At 42.3% G+C, this 21,303-nt stretch overlaps 1 protein-coding gene across 1 annotated transcript in view; it reads right to left on the bottom strand.

Moving 5' to 3' along the window:
- The window catches only part of LOC140494275 (tubulin-specific chaperone cofactor E-like protein), a 208,227-nt gene that overhangs the window by 81,469 nt on the left and 105,455 nt on the right, over positions 1-21,303 (bottom strand). The window contains exons 12-14 of the mRNA XM_072593555.1: positions 7,362-7,649; positions 4,942-5,079; positions 825-990 (exon numbers count right to left, since the gene is read on the bottom strand). Coding sequence (XP_072449656.1) covers positions 825-990; positions 4,942-5,079; positions 7,362-7,649 — 592 coding nt within the window. The remainder of the gene's footprint in view (positions 1-824; positions 991-4,941; positions 5,080-7,361; positions 7,650-21,303) is intronic.

Raw genomic sequence — 21,303 nt, forward strand, 5'->3', positions numbered from 1 at the left:
AGGAGCTATGAACCTGCACTCCAAGGTCTCTGTTCAACAACACTCCTTAGGACCTTTACCATTAAGTGGATAAGTCCTGTTAAGATTTGCTTTCCCAAAATGCAGCACCTCGCATTTATCTAAATTAAAGTCTATCTGCCACTTCTCAGCCCATTGGCCCATCTGATCAAGATCCCGTTGTAATCTGAGGTAACCTTCTTTGCTGTCCACTACACCTCCAATTTTGGTGTCATCTGCAAACTTACTAACTATACCTCTTATGCTCACATCCAAATAATTTATATAAATGATGAAAAGTAGTGGATCCAGTACCAATCCTTGAGGCATTCCACTGGTCACAGGATTTCAGTCTGAAAATCAACCCTCCACTACCACCTTCTGTCTTCTACCTTTCAGCGAGTTCTATATCCAAATGACTAGTTCTCCCTGTGTTATATGAGATCTAACTTTCCAAACAATCTCTCACGGGAAACCTTGTTGAACACCAGTTACTTTTGCTAAATCACGCCACAACTTAGTAAAATTGGTCTTCACCCAATTGTGAAAGTATCACTTCAAATAGAAGAGTCTTTTTAGAAGATTTACATTTAATGACCACATGGAAGTTTTAGTGTTTTAATTTTGCAAAATCCAAAATTCCGTGCTATACATCTGTATGACTATAATTCTGTAATTGAGGGTTCTAATCTCACCAATAAAATCAGTCTTCCTGCATAGGCATTTCATGTACTGAACATGATGTCTTCCTCAGATCACTCACTGAGCCTAAAGTGGGCCAGATATCTGTGCTGTACTTAGATCATTTTAGAAATATTGATACTCACCATTCAGGCTGCAACCATTTGATGGATCAATTGTATCTCCATCTATTCTAAAAATCCAACGTCCTGGGAAGTTTACGTTACTTGTCTCTTCGATGTTCATCATCTCAGAGGTTCGAGATGTGGGCAAACTGAAAAAGTGATTGTTATCACCACCATTGAATCCTGCCTGTACAGTGTCAAAGCAAAAATAATTAATACCACACAAACACACCCTAATGTCAAATGTAATTTAACCACAGGTTTAACATATAAGACAATTGTAAACATTTGAGAGACATGATTCAACCTGTTTTCTATCTTATTGAATTGGATTCTAAATGAATCACAATTAAGAATTCCTAAAACTTGTGCCTAGACCCAACACTTTGCTAACCCGTTCTTATTAGTTTTGTCCAGTAAAAGATGTTTCAGCAAAAACATCCTGTTTCTATGAATCAGAAGAAAGTATTTCCCTTAGCTGACCAAGAGATAGCAATTTGGCCAATGACCCATTGGCAACTCTGAAAGCGATATCTAGTTATTTTCACTTTTCTGTCCTTACTTTACAGCCCAGCAGATGTTTGCTGTTCAAGAGTTTCTTCATGATCTTTTGAAAATTATTATTGAATCTGTTTCCACTGCCCTTTTAGAGAGTCTTTCTGTATGTTTACTCCACATGTCACAATTCCATACACTGAATAAGAAAGTTTTGACATTAAATCTCTGGTTTCCTTGCTAGTTACTTTAAATTATGCCCTCTGGTAATTGGTGCTCCTGCCTCTGGGAATAGTTTCTTCATTTTATCAGTCTCCCTCATAAAGTTGAAAACTGTTCAATTCCCCATTTTAACCACCTCTGCTATACAGAAAACTATCACAGTTTCTCCACTTTCTCCACATAACTGAAGTCCCAGCCTGACATCATTCCAGAAAATATTCTCTAAAAAGCTTCTAAGACCTTGACACCAGCCCTAAATTGAGGTATCCAGAGTGAACCATGGAGTCAACCAATCACAGCTTAAAAAAAGTTTTCTAATCTAACTACCAAAGTGAATGACTTCATACTTCCCTGTTTATAATTGTGTTTCTCACTCACTGAACCTGACTATATCTACTTGCAAACCTCATTATTCCTCCTCAAAGTTTACATTCCTGTGTAGCTTGCATCATGAATAAACTCAGATCCATTGTCACAATCCAATTGGGAAAGTGCACTAATTCTCAAACTCCACTATTCCTGGTGTTGACACAAAAGTTAAAGATCTGATCAAATTACTCAAAGTCCCCAATTTTTCCATCTGATTAATTCACGTTCACAGAAAACATTGACCAGGTCCCTGTACTCAACCAGAAACTATTGTTTATTCCAAATAAATCTGTTCTAGCCACAAGCAAACAGAACGGTGAATGATCAAATTATAATTCTAGTTTAGGCTCCACACATACACACAGGCAGACATAGACAAACAAAAAACATTGATGCTATTGGTGGAGAAAAAAAAATCAAGGAACAGATCAGTAGCACCAGTCCATGGGATTACTGAGGGGTCCTGTTTTTGATTTTCTGATCTTTGATCTTCCTCATCCAAATCTCCTCCGTTCTTTACTGAAGACACAGGCAGTTGGCACACTAAGTATTCAGTCTCAGTTACCGGTAAAAGCCAGCAGCTTATTGGCAAACTATGAGTAACCTGTCTTCCCATTCTGTGTTACTTCCCTACAAGGTGAGAGAGATCCTTTATTAAAGAATCTGGAGGCTTTCTGCCCTTGTATTGTTCACACACAGGCTGTAGACTTGCCCATGAGCCAATAGGAGAGTTGCTCTCTTGTTGATGACTCCAGCCCACACTCTGGTCCTGATTAAAAACTTAATTAGCAGTTTGTCGCTGGGTAAACCTGCTTGAAAAACACATCCACGTGATCATAAGTCCACTGCGTGGACAAAGCAACAGTGTAAGTACAATTTACAATGAGTCCCGTTAAGCCATTTTAAAACTGTAACATCTCTATCTATACTTTTCTTGGTTAAATCAGTATCCATTACCCAACCTGGTGCACAATCCAAAAATAAAGAAAAATAAACAAATGTGATCTTTGTAACATGACTTCCTTTCTTTTCATCTAAGCCATTGATGTAGATTGTAAATAGGTCAGGCCCCAACACTGATCCTTACACCAATTGTTACAGCCTACCATATTGACAATGTCCAGCTGTCTATTAAGCAGCCTCGATCTCTGCTTTTATATCGCCACCAACTCCATGAGCCCTTCTCTTGTGTATTAACCTTGCTTGTGGCCCCCGATTGGTTACATTTTTGGAAATGTAAGTGTACTGTATCTATTGGTTCCCATTTATCTATCCTATTACTTACAGACTGAAAACACTCAAATAATGTCAAACACAACCTACCTTCACAAAAGCTTTAATCATGCTATGATTTTCTAAATGGATTGCTTTAACTTCCATGCTTAGATCCCCTACAGTGTGGAAACAGGCCTTTCAGCCCAACCAGTCCACACCAACCCTCCAAACCCATTTCCCTCTGAATGAAGCACCTAACACTATGGAAAATTTAGCATGAAGAATTCACCAGACTGGCACATCTTTGGACTGTGGGAGGAAACCCCTACAGACACAGGGAGAAAGTGCAAATTCCACACACACAGTTGCCCAAGGTCAGGATTGAACCTGGGACCCTGCTGCTGTGAAGCAATAGTGCTAACCACTGAGCCACCGTGGATACGGGATTCTGGCACTTTCCTGAAGGCTGATTCTGAGCTACCTGATCTTGTAGCTCCCTAGTTCACTCTCTTTGCTCTTCTTGAATCTAGAATTACATTTGATGACTTCCAATCCAGTCAGACCATTCTAAAGTATACAATTTTACAAAATTCCTCAACTTGCATGACTATACTGTTTGCAACCATTTCTTTAAAAACTCCAGGTGGAGGTCATTAGGTTCTTGCAATGCATAGAATTTTGGTTCTTTATAGTTTATTCAATATATTTCCCTCTGCTGAGGTTATTTAGCTGTTGTCCCTTGCTCTTTTTAGCCTCTTGATTATTCCATACTTATTATTGTATTGTGTATTCTACTGTGAACCAAACCCACAATATTTTTTCAATGTCTCTGCCATTTAGATAGATTCCCACAGTGTGGAAACAGACCGTTTGGCCCAACAAGTCCACACAGACCCTCTGAAGAGTGTAACCCATTTCATTACATTACATTTACCCCTGACTAATGCACCTAACCTACACATCCATGAACATGAAGGGCAATTTAACATGGCCAATTCACCTAACCTGCGCATCTTTGAACTGTGGGAGGAAACTGGAGCACCCGGAGGAAATCCACACAGACACAGGGAGAATGTGCAAACTCCAGACAGACAGTCAGCCTTGGCGGGAATCAAACCCAGTTCTCTGGCACTGTAAGGCAGCAGTGCTAACCAATGAGCCACCGTGCCACTATTTGTGATGAAGCATTCTATCTTTTGCTTTCAGGTACTAATTTTTAATTTAATTACTTTCCTCCTTTTTATGTACATGTAGAAACTCTTGTAATCTGTTTCTTCATATTCCAGGCTGGGCATTCTCATAATCTGTCTTTTCTGCCTTTTTTAAATCAACTCTCTTGTGGTTCTTTGCTGGTTTCTCAAAACCTCAGGCTTACACATTTCTCCACTAAATACTATTCTTAACTTATTGCTAAGTCCTTGAGATTTTGACTTCATTGCCAGTATTTTCTGTGTATCTAAGTTCAGATCTGTAGAGTTGTAGTTCCAATACTGACCCCTTTGAACACACTGTTTATTCTCCCTCAGTCTGAAGATCAACCAATTATTCACCATTATACACTGCATTCTGGCTCTTTGTGAATTTAAATCCATGTTGTTATCGTCCTGTTAACCCTTGGACTTCATTTTTACCTACAAGTTAACTTTGTCAAACACTTTTGTTAGATCACATATACATCAATATACTATCCTTAACAACCTTTCAATGACATTTCCATTTCTGTTTAGCTTCCATTAGATCCTTTCAATACCTATGGTCTATTTTTGCATTAACAATGTTACCTCACTCACTTTATTAGCTAAGTTTCGTATATGGGAAGAGGTTTGTAAATTCTGACCTGTGCTGCTGAGCCTCCAACTCCAGTTAGTGGGTCTCCTCCACTTGCAGTCCCTGTAGTCCAGTAAATATCAGCATAGTTAAACATGGCAAATGATGTTCTTTCATCTGTGATCAGCACACACTGAAACGTATTCACCTGTTCACCACAGAATGCAAGGTTAGATACAAATATAAAAATCAGTCTAAGCAAAAGCTCTGAAGGGAAAGCTGGCTAAGGCTGGTGGGGATATGGCAAAGTAGTAAATATACAGGTAATGAACATTGAAAAAAATCATTCAAGACATTGAACCAAAACGTAATCTGTTGAAAGCAAAATCCACCTCTGTCTTACTTTGGAATATTGTGAAGAATAGTAGTAAGTATGAGTATTGGGAGTGTTTTGGAAATGAGCAAAAGGTCACTAGAAAATTGATAAATGAGGAAAAGATGTAAAATATGAGTGTAAACTAACCGTGAATCTAAAAATTATTGGTGGGAGCTTTTGAGTTTAAAAGCGTGACAGTAGGAGAATAAATACTGGTTCTTTAGATGGAGAGAGAGAGGGTAAATAATTATAGTGAATGATGAAATAAAGAGATGTTGAATGAATGTTTTGTGTCAGTTAACTTAACCCTAACTCTAATCATAAAAGATACAAATTAAATATAAAAATTAAAGTGTAGCCAAAGGGCTGATAAAGAAGTGAATTATATTGCAAGAGAATAGGATACTGAGAAATGTAAAAGATTAAAACATAGTAAATCTCAAGGTCTCGAGCTGCTGGCCGATCTAAGAGCTTGAAGTGAAGCAACTGCAGACATAGTGCTGCACTGGATATGATGACGTTCCAAATCTCCCTGGACTCTAAGGTGGTCCCAGTGAATTGGGAGTTAGGAAATGTAAGACCATTTTTCACAAAAGAAGGGAAATAGAATGAGGGAAAACCAGATCACTTAGACTGACATCTGCTGCTGTGAAAATGTTGAATTTTGTAAGTTCATTCATTTATTGATAGCCCTAGTTACCTTTGGGAATATTATTGTAAGATGTCTTTTGAACCATTGCCCCACTAGCTACCTGACAAAGGAGCAATGCTCCAAAAACTTGCACTTTCAAATAAACCTGTTTGACTCTAACCTGATGTTGTATGATTTTTAACTTTTTGAACCACAGCCGTCCCTGGGATATAGGGCTGCCCACAATGCTATAAGGGAGGGAGCTCTGGGATTTTGGCACTGAAGGACCTAAAATACAGTCCTGAGTCATAGAGTCATATAGCATGGAAACAGACCCTTTGGTCAAACTCATCCATGCTGACCAGGTATCCTAAACTGAATTGATCTCATTTGCCTTGTTTTGACCCATATCCCTCTGTACCTTTCCTTTTCATTACCCATCCAAATGTCTTTTAAATATTGTACTAACACTTCCTCTGGCTGTTCGTTCCACACACACATCACCCTCTGTGTGAAAACATTTCTCCGCAGGTCCCTTTTAAATCTTTCCAAAAGATGTCAGGCTCAACATTCCACAATTCTCTGGCTTTTCCTAGCAGTCTTTCTTAAATAATGACACTACATTAGCCACCCTCCAGTCTTCCAGTACCTCACCTGAGGCAGTCAATGGCACAAATATCTCTGCAAGGGACTCTGCAATTTCTTCCTTAGCTTCCCACAATGTTCTTTGATATACCTGATCAGGTCCTGGGGATTATTTTTACCTTTATGCATTATAAGACCTTTAGCACCTCTTCTTCTGTAATATGGACTCTTTTCAAGATATCACTATTTATTTCCCCAAGTGTTACTAGTGATCTTGGTGTACAAGACACACTTCAAAATGTGTTGCTGACATGAAATCATGAAGCTTGAGAAGTTATACCTAAGAATGAAAGGTGGTCTAATTGAAACATTCAAGGTTCTGAAGGAGGTCTCATAGGGTAGACACAGATTGCTTCGATGACTGGAGAATTTAAAATGTGGTTGGTATGTCAGGATAAAGGGTTTATCACTTAGGAGAGTGATGATGAGAAACTTCTTCACTGAGAGGTTGTGAATCTTTATAATTCTCTATTCTAGAGTTCTGGAGATGCTTGATAGTTGATGTAGACTTTGTCTTGTCAATAATCGATGGCTGTGGAGAGCAGGCAGAAAACTACAGTTGAGGGTGAACACCATCATTGATAGTACTGAATTGCTCAAGGGGACAAATGGTCTCCTCTCATTCATATTTCTTTTGTTCTTATGAGATCTATGAATATAAGAGAATGTAATGACATTGTCTGATACACAGGAATGTGCAGCAATTAGTGATTGAATTGCAATTTCTCCATCTGCACCATTCATCTTGCTGTCCAAATAATTATCCCTAAACTCAAAGGTTTACTGCTCTGATTAAAAGCACAGTTAACCTCATCACAATTTTGCAATTTCTGATTACCGGTGTTGTGGAGCTGCCTCCATAGAAAGTGACTTTGTACCAGGTGGCAATGAACACCCAAGTAGCTGAGAAGGAGTTCTGGTCCTTGAAGTTCTTCCTGATATCCTTGGTAGCTCTTTGCAGGATACTTGGATCAGTACTCTCTCTGTAATACACATTTCCCTTGATTCCATTATGAACATCAGCCCAAAAAGGAGCAATGAAGGAACGTCCATCAGAAAGAGGGAATGCTTCAGGGGTGAACTGGCTGACTTGTACATTGAAGGATATCACACCATTGTTATTCACCTGGCAGACAGGACACAAAGTTCATTAAGTATCCATTCTTCATCCCAACAACCATAGACTATATCTCTCAGTGATACAAGTACCCAAATGTCACTGACATAGTCTATGCAACCACTAGACAAGGTAGATAATCAACTATAGTGGCATAATTTGTTGGTGGAGGGGTGGGGTGGGGGGTGTGGGGGGAGGGAGGGGGGAGGTGTTGGTGAGGTGCAGTAAAAACAGAATGAACTATTTCTGAGATGATATAATGTTACAGTCACTTACGGAGTATGCTGGAAATCAAGCCTCACTATTTCCTGAGTATTCATAAACGTTAAAGATTTTGAAAAGCACACACACAGACTTGCCCAATTTCCCTGTCATTTAGATCCAGGTTGAGAGAAATCACAGTCCAAGTTTCTGCAGTTATGATTTATTACAAATACATAGGTTCCAGCCATAGGTAAACAACTATAAATCGCGACATGGAACTCTACTTGTGAAAGCTCAAACCCGCTTATTAATCTCCCCCTCACCAAATATACAGACAGACAGACACAAAGACATGGGAGTTGTGGGCAGAGGGAAAGACGGGGAATTCAGTTCAATGTTCCCAGTTCATGGAGTTTGCTGAGAGGATCCTTTTGCTGATTAGAACGCTGCTTCTTGATCTTTCCTCTCCAGGTATTTTCAGTAGGTACAGGGTGATTGGTTTACACTTATTAATAAGAAGTCAAAGACCTTTCCAAGTGTGAACCAGCCACCTGGTGCCTGCAGAAAATACCTGGAGAGCTTGCAGCAAATGATGAGAGAAAATAAATTGACTTTCTACAAGTGTGTGATGCCTTTTACGTCAGAGTGAAAAAGCTTATTCTCTTCTGCAGATTGATGGCTTCTGAGCTGAACATAAACTGTTCAGCTTCCTGGGAGCCAATCACACAATGCTGGCAGACAGGAGGTCTTTGTTGTCAATAACTGGTCACTAGTTCACAGACCAATCAGCCACTTGTTGCAGGTCAAATCTCCATTCACACAAAGTCCCCAGGCTCCTGTTCACCAGTAACTAACCTTTACCTTGCTGTTTGAACTGACAGCAATAAGTATCAGGTTGTTTGCTTTTTTTAAAGAAAGAGAAAAATAAAATATATGCCTTTACAATAAGGAAACAATTGCCTTCAAAAGTTCAAAGTTTGGGAGAAGATTTGTAGCTTGGGTGCTCGTTGTTGTGGTTCTGTTCACCGAGCTGGGAATTTGTGTTGCAAACGTTTCATCCCCTGTCTAGGTGATATCCTCAGTGCTTGGGAGCCTCCTGTGAAGCGCTTCTGTGTTGTTTCCTCCGGCATTTATAGTGGCCTGTCTCTGCCGCTTCCGGACAACCGGAAGCAGCAGATTCAAACCACTATAAATGCCGGAGGAAACAGCACAGAAACGCTTCACAGGAGGCTCCCAAGCTCTGAAGATGTCACCTAGACAGGGGACGAAACGTTTGCAACACAAATTCCCAGCTCGGTGAACAGAACCAGCCTTCAAAAGTGATGTGAAAGACCTGGATTCGCTGATGTACATCCATATACATTGACTGACATAGATTTCCATGCAGTCCTTCATACTATATTCTTGCCTCTGTTTATGCAACAGTTTTACAGGTTTTACAGATACCAGTGAGTCTCACTTCAGTTGTTGGTAAAGTGTTGAAAAAGGTTATAAGAGACAGGATTTATAGCCATCTAGAAAAGAATAATCTGATCAGGGACAGTCAGCATGGTTTTGTGAAGGATAGGTCGTGCCTAACGAATCTTATTGACTTTTTTGACAAAGTGACCAAACAGGTAGATGAGAGTAAACCGGTTGATGTGGTGTATATGGATTTCAGCAACGCGTTCGATAAGGTTCCCCACAGTAGGCTATTATATAAAATGTGGAGGAATGGGATTGTGGGAGACATAGCAGTTTGGATCAGTAATTGGCTTGCTGAAAGAAAACAGAGGGTTGTAGTTGATGGAACATGTTCATCTTGGTGTCCAGTTACTAGCGGCGTACCGTAAGGGTCAGTGTTGGGTCCACTGCTGTTCGTCATTTTTATAAATGACTTGGATGAGGGCTTAGAAGGGTGGGTTAGTAAATTTGCAGATGACACTAAGATCGGTGGAGTTGTGGATAGTGACAAAGGATGTTGTAGGTTACAGAGAGACATAGATAAGCTGCAGAGCTGGGCTGAGAGGTGGCAAATGGAGTTTAATGTGGACAAGTGTGAGGTGATACACTTTGGATGGAGTAATCAGAATGCAAAGTACTGGGCTAATGGTAAGATTCTTGGGAGTGCAGATGAGCAGAGAGATCTTGGTGTCCATGTACACAGATCCCTGAAAGTTGCCACCCAGATTGACAGTGTTGTTAAGAAGGCATACAGTGTTTTGGCCTTTATGAATAGAGGGATTGAGTTCCAGAACCAGGAGGTTATGCTGCAGCTGTACAAAGCTCTGGTACAGCCACACTTGGGAGTATTGTGTACAATTCTGGTCACCGCATTATAAGAATGATATGGAAGCTTTGGAAAGGGTGCAGAGGAGATTTACTAGGATGTTGCCTGGTATGGAAGGATTGTCTTACGAGGAAAGGCTGAGGGCCTTGAGGCTGTTCTCTTTAGAGAGAAGAAGATTGAGAGGTGACTTAATAGAGACATACAAGATAATCAGAGGGTTAGATAGTGTGGACAGGGAGAGCCTTTTTCCAAGTATGGGGGCGGCAAACACGAGGGGACACAACTTTAAAGTGAGGGGAGATAGGTATAAGACAGATGTCAGAGGTAGTTTCTTTACTCAGAGTAGTAAGGGTATGGAATGCTTTGCCTGCATCGGTAGTAGATTCGCCAAGTTTAAGTGCATTTAAGTCGTCATTGGATTGGCAAATAGATGTACATGGAATAGTGTAGGTGGGATGGGCTTCAGATTAGTATGACAGGGTGGTGCAACATCGAGGGCCGAAGGGCCTATACTGCGCTGTAATGTCCTATGTTCTATCTTTTGGTTAATATCAACTGTACGTTCCAAGTTAAAAGTCATCAGAGGATTTTGAGATCATTGCTGGATCGTGATTGGACATTGAAGAATCATTGGTTGAGTTGAGCTGCTATTGGTAGATCTTAATGCTGGCTTTGGCCTAACAGTCATTAGGCAACCAGAACAATAATCTCTGTGAGCATTCATACCTCAGGCCAGGGGATCCATAATATAGTTAGGGTGACTGTGAGGAAGGCAGAGGAAGGGTTCCTTGTCAACTGGTCCTCCTCAGTTGCTGTGGGATGTAAGTGGCACGTGAGGATCAGCAAGTCATTTGGCAGAATGTCACTAGAACTTTTTAACAAGCACCAAGACATTGCTTAGCAAGTGGTGAGATGGGCAGTACCTGTCAGATCCTTCATGTATGCCCAGTCAGTCTACACCACTGCACGCTGCCATCGAAGCAGCTGTAAGGATGTTGAGACTGTCACACACCTTCTGGAATGTGTCTTTGCAAAAGGAAATCTGGAGGAAGGTGCAGTGATTTTCACTGAGGTTTGTCCTAAGCAGCTCCGTGACATGGGACTCTGCTGTAAGGGCTGTTCCCTGGGACGCACACTGAGCCAAACATTGACTGTGCTTGGACGATCATCAACTCAGTGAAAGATGTTCTTTGGTCTGCCTGAAATGTGTTGGTCTTCCAGAGTAAGGAGTTAACCCTGAAAGAATGTTGCAGACTGGCACATTCCAGGGCCCAGGATGACATGCTGAGGGACAATTGGCATAGGGACAAGAAAATTAGGCAAGTAAACACGTGGCTAAGGGATTGGTGTGGGAAAGAGGGATTCCACTTCATGGGGCACTGGCATCAGTTTTGGAACAGGGGGGATCTGTACCGTTGGGACGGTCTCCACCTGAACCGATCAGGTACCAATGTTCTGGCGAAGAGGATAAATAGGGTGGTCAGTAGGACTTTAAACTTCTGAGTTGGGGGGAAGGACTTTAAACTTCTGAGTTGGGGGGAAGGGAAAGTGAAAGCAACAGGGAGTATGGAGGTAAATGGAAAGATAAGCAGCAGGATAGCATGTTTCCAGGCGGATTTAAAATTGAGGCAGACTGAGAATGCAGAAAAAAGCAAGGATAACTTAGGACATATGACTTACAACATCTCTAATAAGGAAGTTAGCATTAAGGCACTTTACCTGAATGCTCGTAGCATTCATAACAAAGCCGATGAATTAATGGCACAGATAATAGTGAATGATTATGATGTAGTAGGCATCACAGAGACTTGGTTACAGGGGGGTCAGGACTGGCAGTTAAACCTCCATGGTTTTTCGACTTATCGAAAAGACAGAGAGGTGGGCAGAGGGGGTGGAGTTGCCTTGTTAGTTAAGAACAAAATTAAATCTATGGTATTGAATGACATAGCGTCGGATGATGTGGAGTCTGTGTGGGTGGAATTGAGGAACCACAAAGGCAAAAAAACCATAATTGGAGTTGTGTACAGACCTCCTAACAGTGGTCAGGACCAGGGACGCAACATGTACCGGGAAATAGAGAAGGCATGTCAGAAAGGCAAGGTTACATTGATCATGGGTGACTTCAATATGCAGGTGGACTGGGTAAATAATGTTGCTAGTGGATCTAAAGAAAGGGAATTCATGGAATGCTTACAGGATGGCTTTTTGGAACAGCTAGTCATGGAGCCCACAAGAGAGCAGGCTATTCTGGACCTAGTGCTTTGCAATGAACCAGACTCTATAAAAGATCTTAAAGTAAGGGAACCCTTAGGAAGTAGCGACCATAATATGGTAGAGTTCAGTCTGGAGTTTGAAAGGGAGAAGGCGAAATCTGATGTAATGGTGTTACAGTTGAATAAAGGTAATTATGAGGGCATGAGAGAGGAACTGACTAAAATAGACTGGAAGCAGAGGCTAACCGGGAAGACACTAGAGCAAAAATGGCAGGAGTTTGTAGGTATAATTGAGGACACTGTACAGAGGTTCATTCCCAAGAAAAGAAAGATTAACCGGGGAGGGATTAGACAACCTTGGCTGACAAAGGAAGTCAGGAAATCTATTAAAGAAAAAGAGAGATCCTATAAAGTGGCTAAGAACAGTGGGAAATCAGAAGATTGGGAAGGATACAAAAGCAAACAGAGGATAACAAAGAGTGTAATAAGAAATGAGAGGATCAAATATGAAGGTAGGCTAGCCAGTAATATTAGAAATAATAGTAAAAGTTTCTTTCAGTACATAAGAAACAAACGACAGGCAAAAGTAGACATTGGGCCACTTCAAACTGATGCAGGGAGCCTAGTGATGGGAGATAAGGAAATAGCAGGAGAACTTAACAAGTATTTTGCGTCAGTTTTCACAGTGGAAGACAGGAGTAATATCCCAAAAATTAAAGGGTGTCACGGGGCTGAGTTGAGTATGGTTGCCATTACGAAAGAGATAGTGCTAGAAAAGTTAAAAAGTCTTAAAATTGATAAATCTCCTGGCCCCGATGGGATACACCCTAGAGTTCTGAGAGAGGTTGCTGAGGAAATAGCAGAGGCATTGGTTGAGATCTTTCAAGAGTCACTGGAGTCAGGAAAGGTCCCGGACGATTGGAAGATGGCTGTAGTAACCCCCTTGTTCAAGAAAGGATCAAGGCAAAAGATGGAAAATTATAGGCCAATCAGCTTAACCTCGGTTGTTGGTAAAATTCTAGAATCCATCATTAAGTATGAGGTTTCTAAATTCTTGGAAGAGCAGAGTCTGATTAGAACAAGTCAACATGGATTTAGTAAAGGGAGGTCATGCCTGACAAACCTGTTGGAATTTTTTGAAGAGGTAACAAGTAGGTTAGACCAGGGGAACCCAGTGGATGTGGTCTATCTGGACTTTCAAAAGGCCTTTGATAAGGTGCCACACGGGAGACTGCTGAGCAAGGTGAGGGCCCATGGTGTTCGAGGTGAGCTGCTGGGATGGATTGAGGATTGGCTATCTAACAGAAGGCAGAGAGTTGGGATAAAAGGTTCTTTTTCAGAATGGCAGCCGGTGACGAGCGGTGTCCCGCAGGGTTCGGTGCTGGGGCCACAGCTGTTCGCATTATATATTAATGATTTGGATGAGGGAACCGGGGGCATTCTAGCGAAGTTTGCCGATGATACAAAGTTAGGTAGACAGGCAGGTAGTACTGAGGAAGTGGGGAGGCTACAGAAGGATCTAGACAGGTTGGGAGAGTGGTCCAGGAAATGGCTGATGGAATTTAACGTGAGCAAGTGCGAGGTCTTGCACTTTGGCAAAAAGAATATAGGAATGGACTACTTTCTAAATGGAGAGAAACTTAATAAAGCCAAAGCACAAAGGGATCTGGGAGTGCTAGTCGAGGATTCTCTAAAGGTAAACATGCAGGTTGAGTCTGTGATTAAGAAAGCGAATGCAATGTTGTCTCTTATCTCAAGAGGGTTGGAATATAAAAGCAGAGATGTACTACTAAGACTTTATAAAGCTCTGGTTAGGCCCCATTTGGAGTACTGTGTCCAGTTTTGGTCCCCACACCTCAGGAAGGACATACTGGCACTGGAACGTGTCCAGCGGAGATTCACACGGATGATCCCTGGAATGACAGGTCTAGCATATGAGGAACGGCTGAGGATACTGGGATTGTATTCGTTGGAGTTTAGAAGATTAAGGGGAGATCTAATAGAGACGTACAAAATAATACATGGCTTTGAAAAGGTGGATGCTAGAAAATTGTTTCCGTTAGGCGAGGAGACTAGGACCCGTGGACACAGCCTTAGAATTAGAGGGGGTCATTTCAGAACGGAAATGCGGAGACATTTCTTCAGCCAGAGAGTGGTGGGCCTGTGGAATTCATTGCCACGGAGTGCAGTGGAAGCCGGGACGCTAAATGTCTTCAAGGCCGAGATTGATAGGTTCTTGTTGTCTAGAGGAATTAAGGGCTACGGGGAGAATGCTGGCAAGTGGAGCTGAAATGCGCATCAGCCATGATTGAATGGCGGAGTGGACTCGATGGGCCGAATGGCCTTACTTCCACTCCTATGTCTTATGGTCTTATGGACACACTGAAGCTTGGGGCAGCTGCTGCTAAGACACAGTGGGGAGAGACCACTGTCTGAGGTCTTCCTGCTGAAGGTAAATAGGGGTCTGTTCAGTTATTGGACCTTCCCAGTGCCTCAAATATATGTAAATAGCATCTTGCTTAAGGAAGAAATGGCTTTGGGTTTGTTGAATTGTCGGGAAAGTTGAACTTCACTGTTTGTTTGTTTTCCATAGGCTAAGACTGTACAGAACTGAACTGCTATAGTGGCTACATATGCATCGAAAGATTTTTTACAAATAAAGTATATTTTCGCAATTAAAAAAATCTATTATCTGTAGGATTTCCCCAGAGACAGGGTATTACAAAGTGACCTTTTGGAGTGTGAAGCAATGTGAGCATCACTTGAAGTTATTCAAGGAGGAAGGAGGTGAGGGTCCCCTGTCTGTCAATCTCCAACACCACTGTTCATCCTGCCAGGGGGGATGAACTGGCTTGTTACCATCTACATGTACTGCCCCTTTTGGGCTTTCATTAGTCCTTCCAAACCCACAACCGTGTTCATGGAGAAAGACAAGGGCAGCCGATAGAGCCTTAGAGTCATAGAGATGTACAGCACAGAAACAGACTCTTTGGTCCAACTCATCCATGCCGACCAGTTACCCCAACCCAATCTAGTCCAACCTGCCAGCACCCGGCCCATATACCTCCAAATCCTTCCTATTCATATACCCATCCAAATGCCTTTTAAATGCTGCAATTGTACCAGCCCCTACCACATCCTCTGGCAGCTCATTCCACACTCTGCGTGAAAAGTTGCCCCTTAGGTCTCTTTTATACCTTTCCCCTCTCACCCTAAACCTATGCCCTCTAGTTCTGGACTCCCCTGCCCCAGGGAAGAGCCTTAGTCTATTTATCCTATCCATGCCCCTCATTATTTTATGAATCTCTGTAAGGCAACCCATCAACCTCCAACCCTCCAGGGAAAACAGCCCCAGCCTATTCAATCTCTTCCCATAGCTCAAACCCTCCAACCCTGGCAACATCCTTGTAAATCTTTTCTGAACCCTTTCAAGTTTCACAACATCTTTCCGATAGGAAGGAGACCAGAATTGCATGCAATATTCCAAAAGTAGCCTGACCAATGTCCTGTACAACCGCAACATGACCTCCCAACTCCTGTACCCGGTACTCTGACCAATAAAGGAAAGCATACCAAACACCTTCTTCACTATCGTAAATACCTGTGACTCCACTTTCAAGGAGCTATGAACCTCCATTCCATGATCTCTTTGTTCAGCAATACTCCCTAGGACTTTACCATTCAGTGTATACGTCCTGCTCAGATTTGCTTTCCCAAAATGCAGCACTCGCATTTATCTAAATTAAACTCCATCTGCCACTTCTCAGCCTATTGGCCCATCTGATCAAGATCCCGTGGTACTCTGAGGTAACCTTCTTTGTTGTCCACTACACCTCCAATTTTGATGTCATCTGCAAACTTACTAACTATACCTCTTATGCTCACATGCAAATAATTTATATAAATGATGAAAAGTAGTAGACACAGCACCGATCCTTGTGGTACTCCACTGGTCACAGGCCTCCAGTGTGAAAAGCAACCCTCCACCACCACCCTCTGTCTTTTACCTTTAAGCCAGTTCTGTATCCAAATGGCTAGTTGTCCCTGTATTCCATGGGATCTAACCTTGCTAACTAGTCTCCCAAGAGGAACCTTGTCGACCGCCTTATTTAAATCCATATAGATCACATCCACCATTCTGCCCTCATCAATCCTCTTTGTTACTTCTTCAAAAACCTCAATCAAATTTGTGAGACATGATTTCCCATGCACAAAGCCATGTTGACTATCCCTAAACTGTCCTCGCCTTTCGAAATATATGTAAATCCTGTCCCTCAGGATTCCCTCCAACAACTTGCCCACCACTGAGGTCAGGCTCACTGGTCCATAGTTCCCTGGCTTGTCCTTACCACCCTTCTTAAACAGTGGCACCATGTTAGCCAACCTCCAGTCTTCCGGCACCTCACCTATGACTATCAATGATACAAATATCTCAGCAAGGGGTCCATAAATCACTTCTCTAGCTTCCCACAGAGTTCTAGGGTACACCTGATCAGGTCCTGGGGATTTATCCACCTTTACCCATTTCAAGACACCCAGCACTTCCTCCTCTGTAATCTGGACATTTTGCAAGATGTCACCATCTATTTCCCCACATTCTATACTTACCATATCCTTTTCCACAGTAAATACTGATGCAAAATATTCATTTAGTATCTCCCCCATCTCCTGCGGCTTCACACAAAGGCCACCTTGCTGATCTTTGAGGGACCCTATTCTCTCCCTAGTTATCCTTTTGTCCTTAATGTATTTGTAAAAACCCTTTGGATTCTCCTTAATTGTATTTGGCAATGCTATCTCATGTTCCCTTTTTCCCTCCTGATTTCCCTCTTAAGTATACTCCAACTGCCATTATACTCTTCTAAGGATTCATTTGATCTATCCTGTCTATACCTGACATATGCTTCCTTCTTTTTCTTAACCAAACCCTCAATTTCTTTCATCGTCCAGCTTTCCCTAAATCTACCAATCTTTGGATGTAGGTTTGCTCGCTGAGCTGGAAGGGTCATTTCCAGATGCTTCGTTACCTTACTAGGTAACGAAGGCTTTGCATGAGGCCCACTGAAGATGTTATTGAGTAAGGCAACAAAATGTCTGGAAATGAACCTTCCAGCTCAGCGAGCAAACATACATCCAAAACCCCAACCTGAACTACAAATCTTCTCAAAACTCGCTATCTACCAACCTTTCCTTTCACCCTAACAGGAATATATGTCTCTGAATTCTCGTTATCATATTTCTGAAGGCTTCCCATTTTCCAGCTGTCCATTTACCTGCGAATATCTGCTCCCAAATAGTTTTTGAAAATTCTTGCCTAATGCTGTCAAAACTAGCCTTCCACCAATTTAGAACTTCAACTTTTAAATCTGATCTATCCTTTTCCATCACTATCTTCAAATGAATAGAATTATGGTTGCTGGATCCAAAGTGCTCCCCCACTGACACCTCAGTCACCTGCCCTGCCTTATTTCCCAAGAGTTGGTCAAGTTTTCCACCTTCTCTGGTAGGTACATCCACATACTGAATTAGAAAATTTTCTTGTACACACTTAACAAATTCCTCTCCATCTAAACCCTTAACACAATGGCAATCCCAGTCTGTGTTTGGAAAGTTAAAATCCCCTACCATAACCACCCTATTATTCTTACAGATAACTGAGATCCCCTTACAAATCTGTTTCTCAATTTTTCTCTGACCATTGAGGGGTCTATAATACAATCCCAATAAGGTTATCATCCCTTTCTTATTTCTCAGTTTCACCCAAATAACTTCCCTGGATGTATTTCCGGGAATATCCTCCCTCAGTACAGCTGTAATGTTATCCCTTACCAAAGATGCCACTCCCCCTCCTCTCTTGCCTCCCTTTCTATCTTTCCTGTAGCATTTGTATCCTGGAACATTAAGCTGCCAGTCCTGCCCATCCCTGAGCCATGTTTCCATAATTGCTATGATAACCCAGTCCCATGTTCCTAACCATGCTCTGAATTCATCTGCCCTCCCTGTTAGGCCTCTTGCATTTAAATAAATGCAGTTTAATTTATTAGTCTTACCTTGTTCTCTGCTTTGTCCCTGCCTGCCCTGACTGTTTGAGTCACTTCTTTTCTGAAATGTACCAGTCTCAGATTGATCTCTTTCCTCACTATCTCCCTGGGTCCCCCCACCCATCTATGTGACTGTATCTGCAGCTTTTCTCCCTTCCTATAATTGCCATCCATCACATCCCCTTGGTCTTGTAAATTCCTCATTGCCTCTAACTGTCTCTCCAATCGATCCATTTGATCTGATAGGATTCACAACCAATGGCAGTTATTGCAGATATAATCCTCAGTAACACGTAAACTCTCCCTGAACTCCCACATCCAACAAGAAGAGTATATCACTCTACTAAAGGCCATTTTTGCTTCTTCCAATCTACAGATCCAGAAAATAGCACTGTCTTATTAGTCTACAAAACACTGCTCCAGACTAATTAATACTTATGGCTTATATTTTTAAGTTTAATCAAGAGACGTAATGCAATAAAACATATGATCAAAAAAGAACCCATTCAACTCACTACTGCAGACTTACTGTAAGGCTACATTTAAAAATATCCACTTATCTGATTCTGTGCTGTGACCTCTCCCAAGCAGGTTCCTCCAAGATTAGTTGTGAATTTCACTGTTTGTTAATTTTCCCAGATGCACTCCGATGTCCAGCAATACATGAATTCAAACAGCAAAGGCAGTAACTGTGCAGGTTCACTGTTGTGTCAGTTAGCAATGTGGGTTTCTTTCTCTCTCTCTCTCTCTCTCTCTCCCTCTCCCCTCCACTGACTGACCATGTGCTGTCTTTGTCTGTTCCTCTCCCTTTTAAAAGTGCTGTTGTTTTGACTTTCTTTTTCTCCAAAGTTCCAAAACAATGCAACAACATGTAAAACAGTAATTGCTGCTCCTGGAATTCAAGGAAATCACCTCCAACACCTAAAATACCTCAAAAAAGGAGCAGCCTGTCACAGCCAGAAAATTTTCCTGTCCTCCAGTTTGGATTACCCAGATTCCTCAAGTACCCCTCCAAGTCACTCAACATCCTGACTTGGAAATATATCGCCATTCCTTCAGTGTCACTGGGTAAAAATCCTGGAATTCCCTTCCTCAGAGCATTGTGGGTCAACCCACAGCAGGTAGACTGCAATGGTTCAAGAACGTAGCTCACCCCCACCTTCTCTAGGGACGAGCAATAAATACTGGCCAGTCAGCGAAGCCCAAATCCCACAATATGAATACATTTTTAAAAAGTTAATGTCCTGATCTTTCTGGGAAGGAATGTCTAATTGGGAGGCAGCACTCTGCAGGTCTAGGTGACCGTGAGCATGGACACTAATGGGAACATCCTTCAACCACCCTCCAACTTTGTGATCAGAAGGATCTGAGGCAACCTGACACTTGCGAGGCAGTGTAGAGTGTGCCAAACCTGTGGTAGGTGAGGACACATGGCAGTAGATTGCAAAGTGACCCTCAGCAGGAACTGCAAACAGGAGGGCCACCTGACCAAGGACTTCCTGAAGTAAAGGGGCTGCAACTGTGTGGAGAAGCAGGCCACCTAAACAAGACCTGCTCAAGACAGAGTGTTACATATGCTCAGATGACCAGAGGTGGCAACGCAAGCCGTGGACCCTCTCTATTGACAGTGAGGCGCCACCCTCCAGCAGGAACACTGAACTTAGAGTCACCCAGTAGTCAGGCAGTGGACAAAGGTGAAGATCATGGAGAGCCCCCCACAGTCCCACAGCAGAATGGAAAGAGGCAGCTGCATGATGGATACACCAGCAGCTCCCTCAGAAGGTGAAGGCGTGCAGAGGGATGGCCATCAACAAATAAACGAGTCACAGCACCACGGGGGGAGAAGGGGAGGAGGCACCCCAACCCAGAAATGCCCCTCGTCCAGAGGGGCCTTAGGACACCCAACCCCCTGCCATTGGGAACCAAGAGGTACCCACCGTACCACAGCTACAGGCAACTGGATGCAGCGACACTCTGAATCAGGAGCACACACGACAACCCCTCTGTCAGACTCCAAACTGGACCACCCTGGCTTCATCCTCCACAACTACACCAGATCAGGGCAACCCCTCCCCCTCCCCCCATCCCATCCCAGCGAGAAGCAGGGCAGCTACCTCAGCCCTGCGAAGGTGCAATGGTTCACCCACACCAGAGAGTTGCAGGAACTTGCCCTGTAACAAGACCATGGGTAAACGGACATTGGGCACTTGGTAATCTAAAATTATCCTAAATGAGTTTAAAAATTGGTACTATTAACATGCATAGTCTAGCCAGACCTGCTGAGTTTTTCCAACAATTTCTGATTTTGTTGCTGGTTACATCTTATTCCTTTTGCTTCCACAAGCTGCAACAGGCTTGCAACACAGATATTGATACATAGTCCATCGTCTATAGACATGAAGCTAGGTGTCAGTCTGGAACAGTCATATTCGAGGCTACACAGAGACTCAAACAAACACATAATTCAAAAGCGAGACATAACACCTCACAGGAGGCTCACTGATGATGTTATCTAGTATGAAAATGAAACATCTGAAAATGAACCTTCCAGCTCAGTGAGCAAACTTACATCGAGAACCCCAACCTGAACTACAAATCTTCTCAAAAATCACTAACTCAAACAAACAGATGGAGAGCCAAAACAATCAAACCAACACTGTCACAAAGCTGGTTCCTTTTTTCTAAAAACAGTTCCTTTTCTCAAGGAGATTATGTCCTTGATTTTTTTTCAGCGGGTTCATAAAACTGGGCTCCGAATCGGCTGGGTTGGTACAGAGTTGAAAAGGGTATTGGGAGGCCTTTTTGATTATACGTAAACAGATGAGACTTTAGGCCAAAGCTTTTATGTTTTAGAAGTGACTTGTATAATGAAAGGAGAGTGGTCAGTCCTAAAAGCTGAAGTCTTGTTTGGGTCAGTTCAGCAGTGGGCTGTGTGG

This window comes from Chiloscyllium punctatum, chromosome 23 (assembly GCF_047496795.1).
Source record: "Chiloscyllium punctatum isolate Juve2018m chromosome 23, sChiPun1.3, whole genome shotgun sequence".
Classification (NCBI taxonomy): domain Eukaryota; kingdom Metazoa; phylum Chordata; class Chondrichthyes; order Orectolobiformes; family Hemiscylliidae; genus Chiloscyllium; species Chiloscyllium punctatum.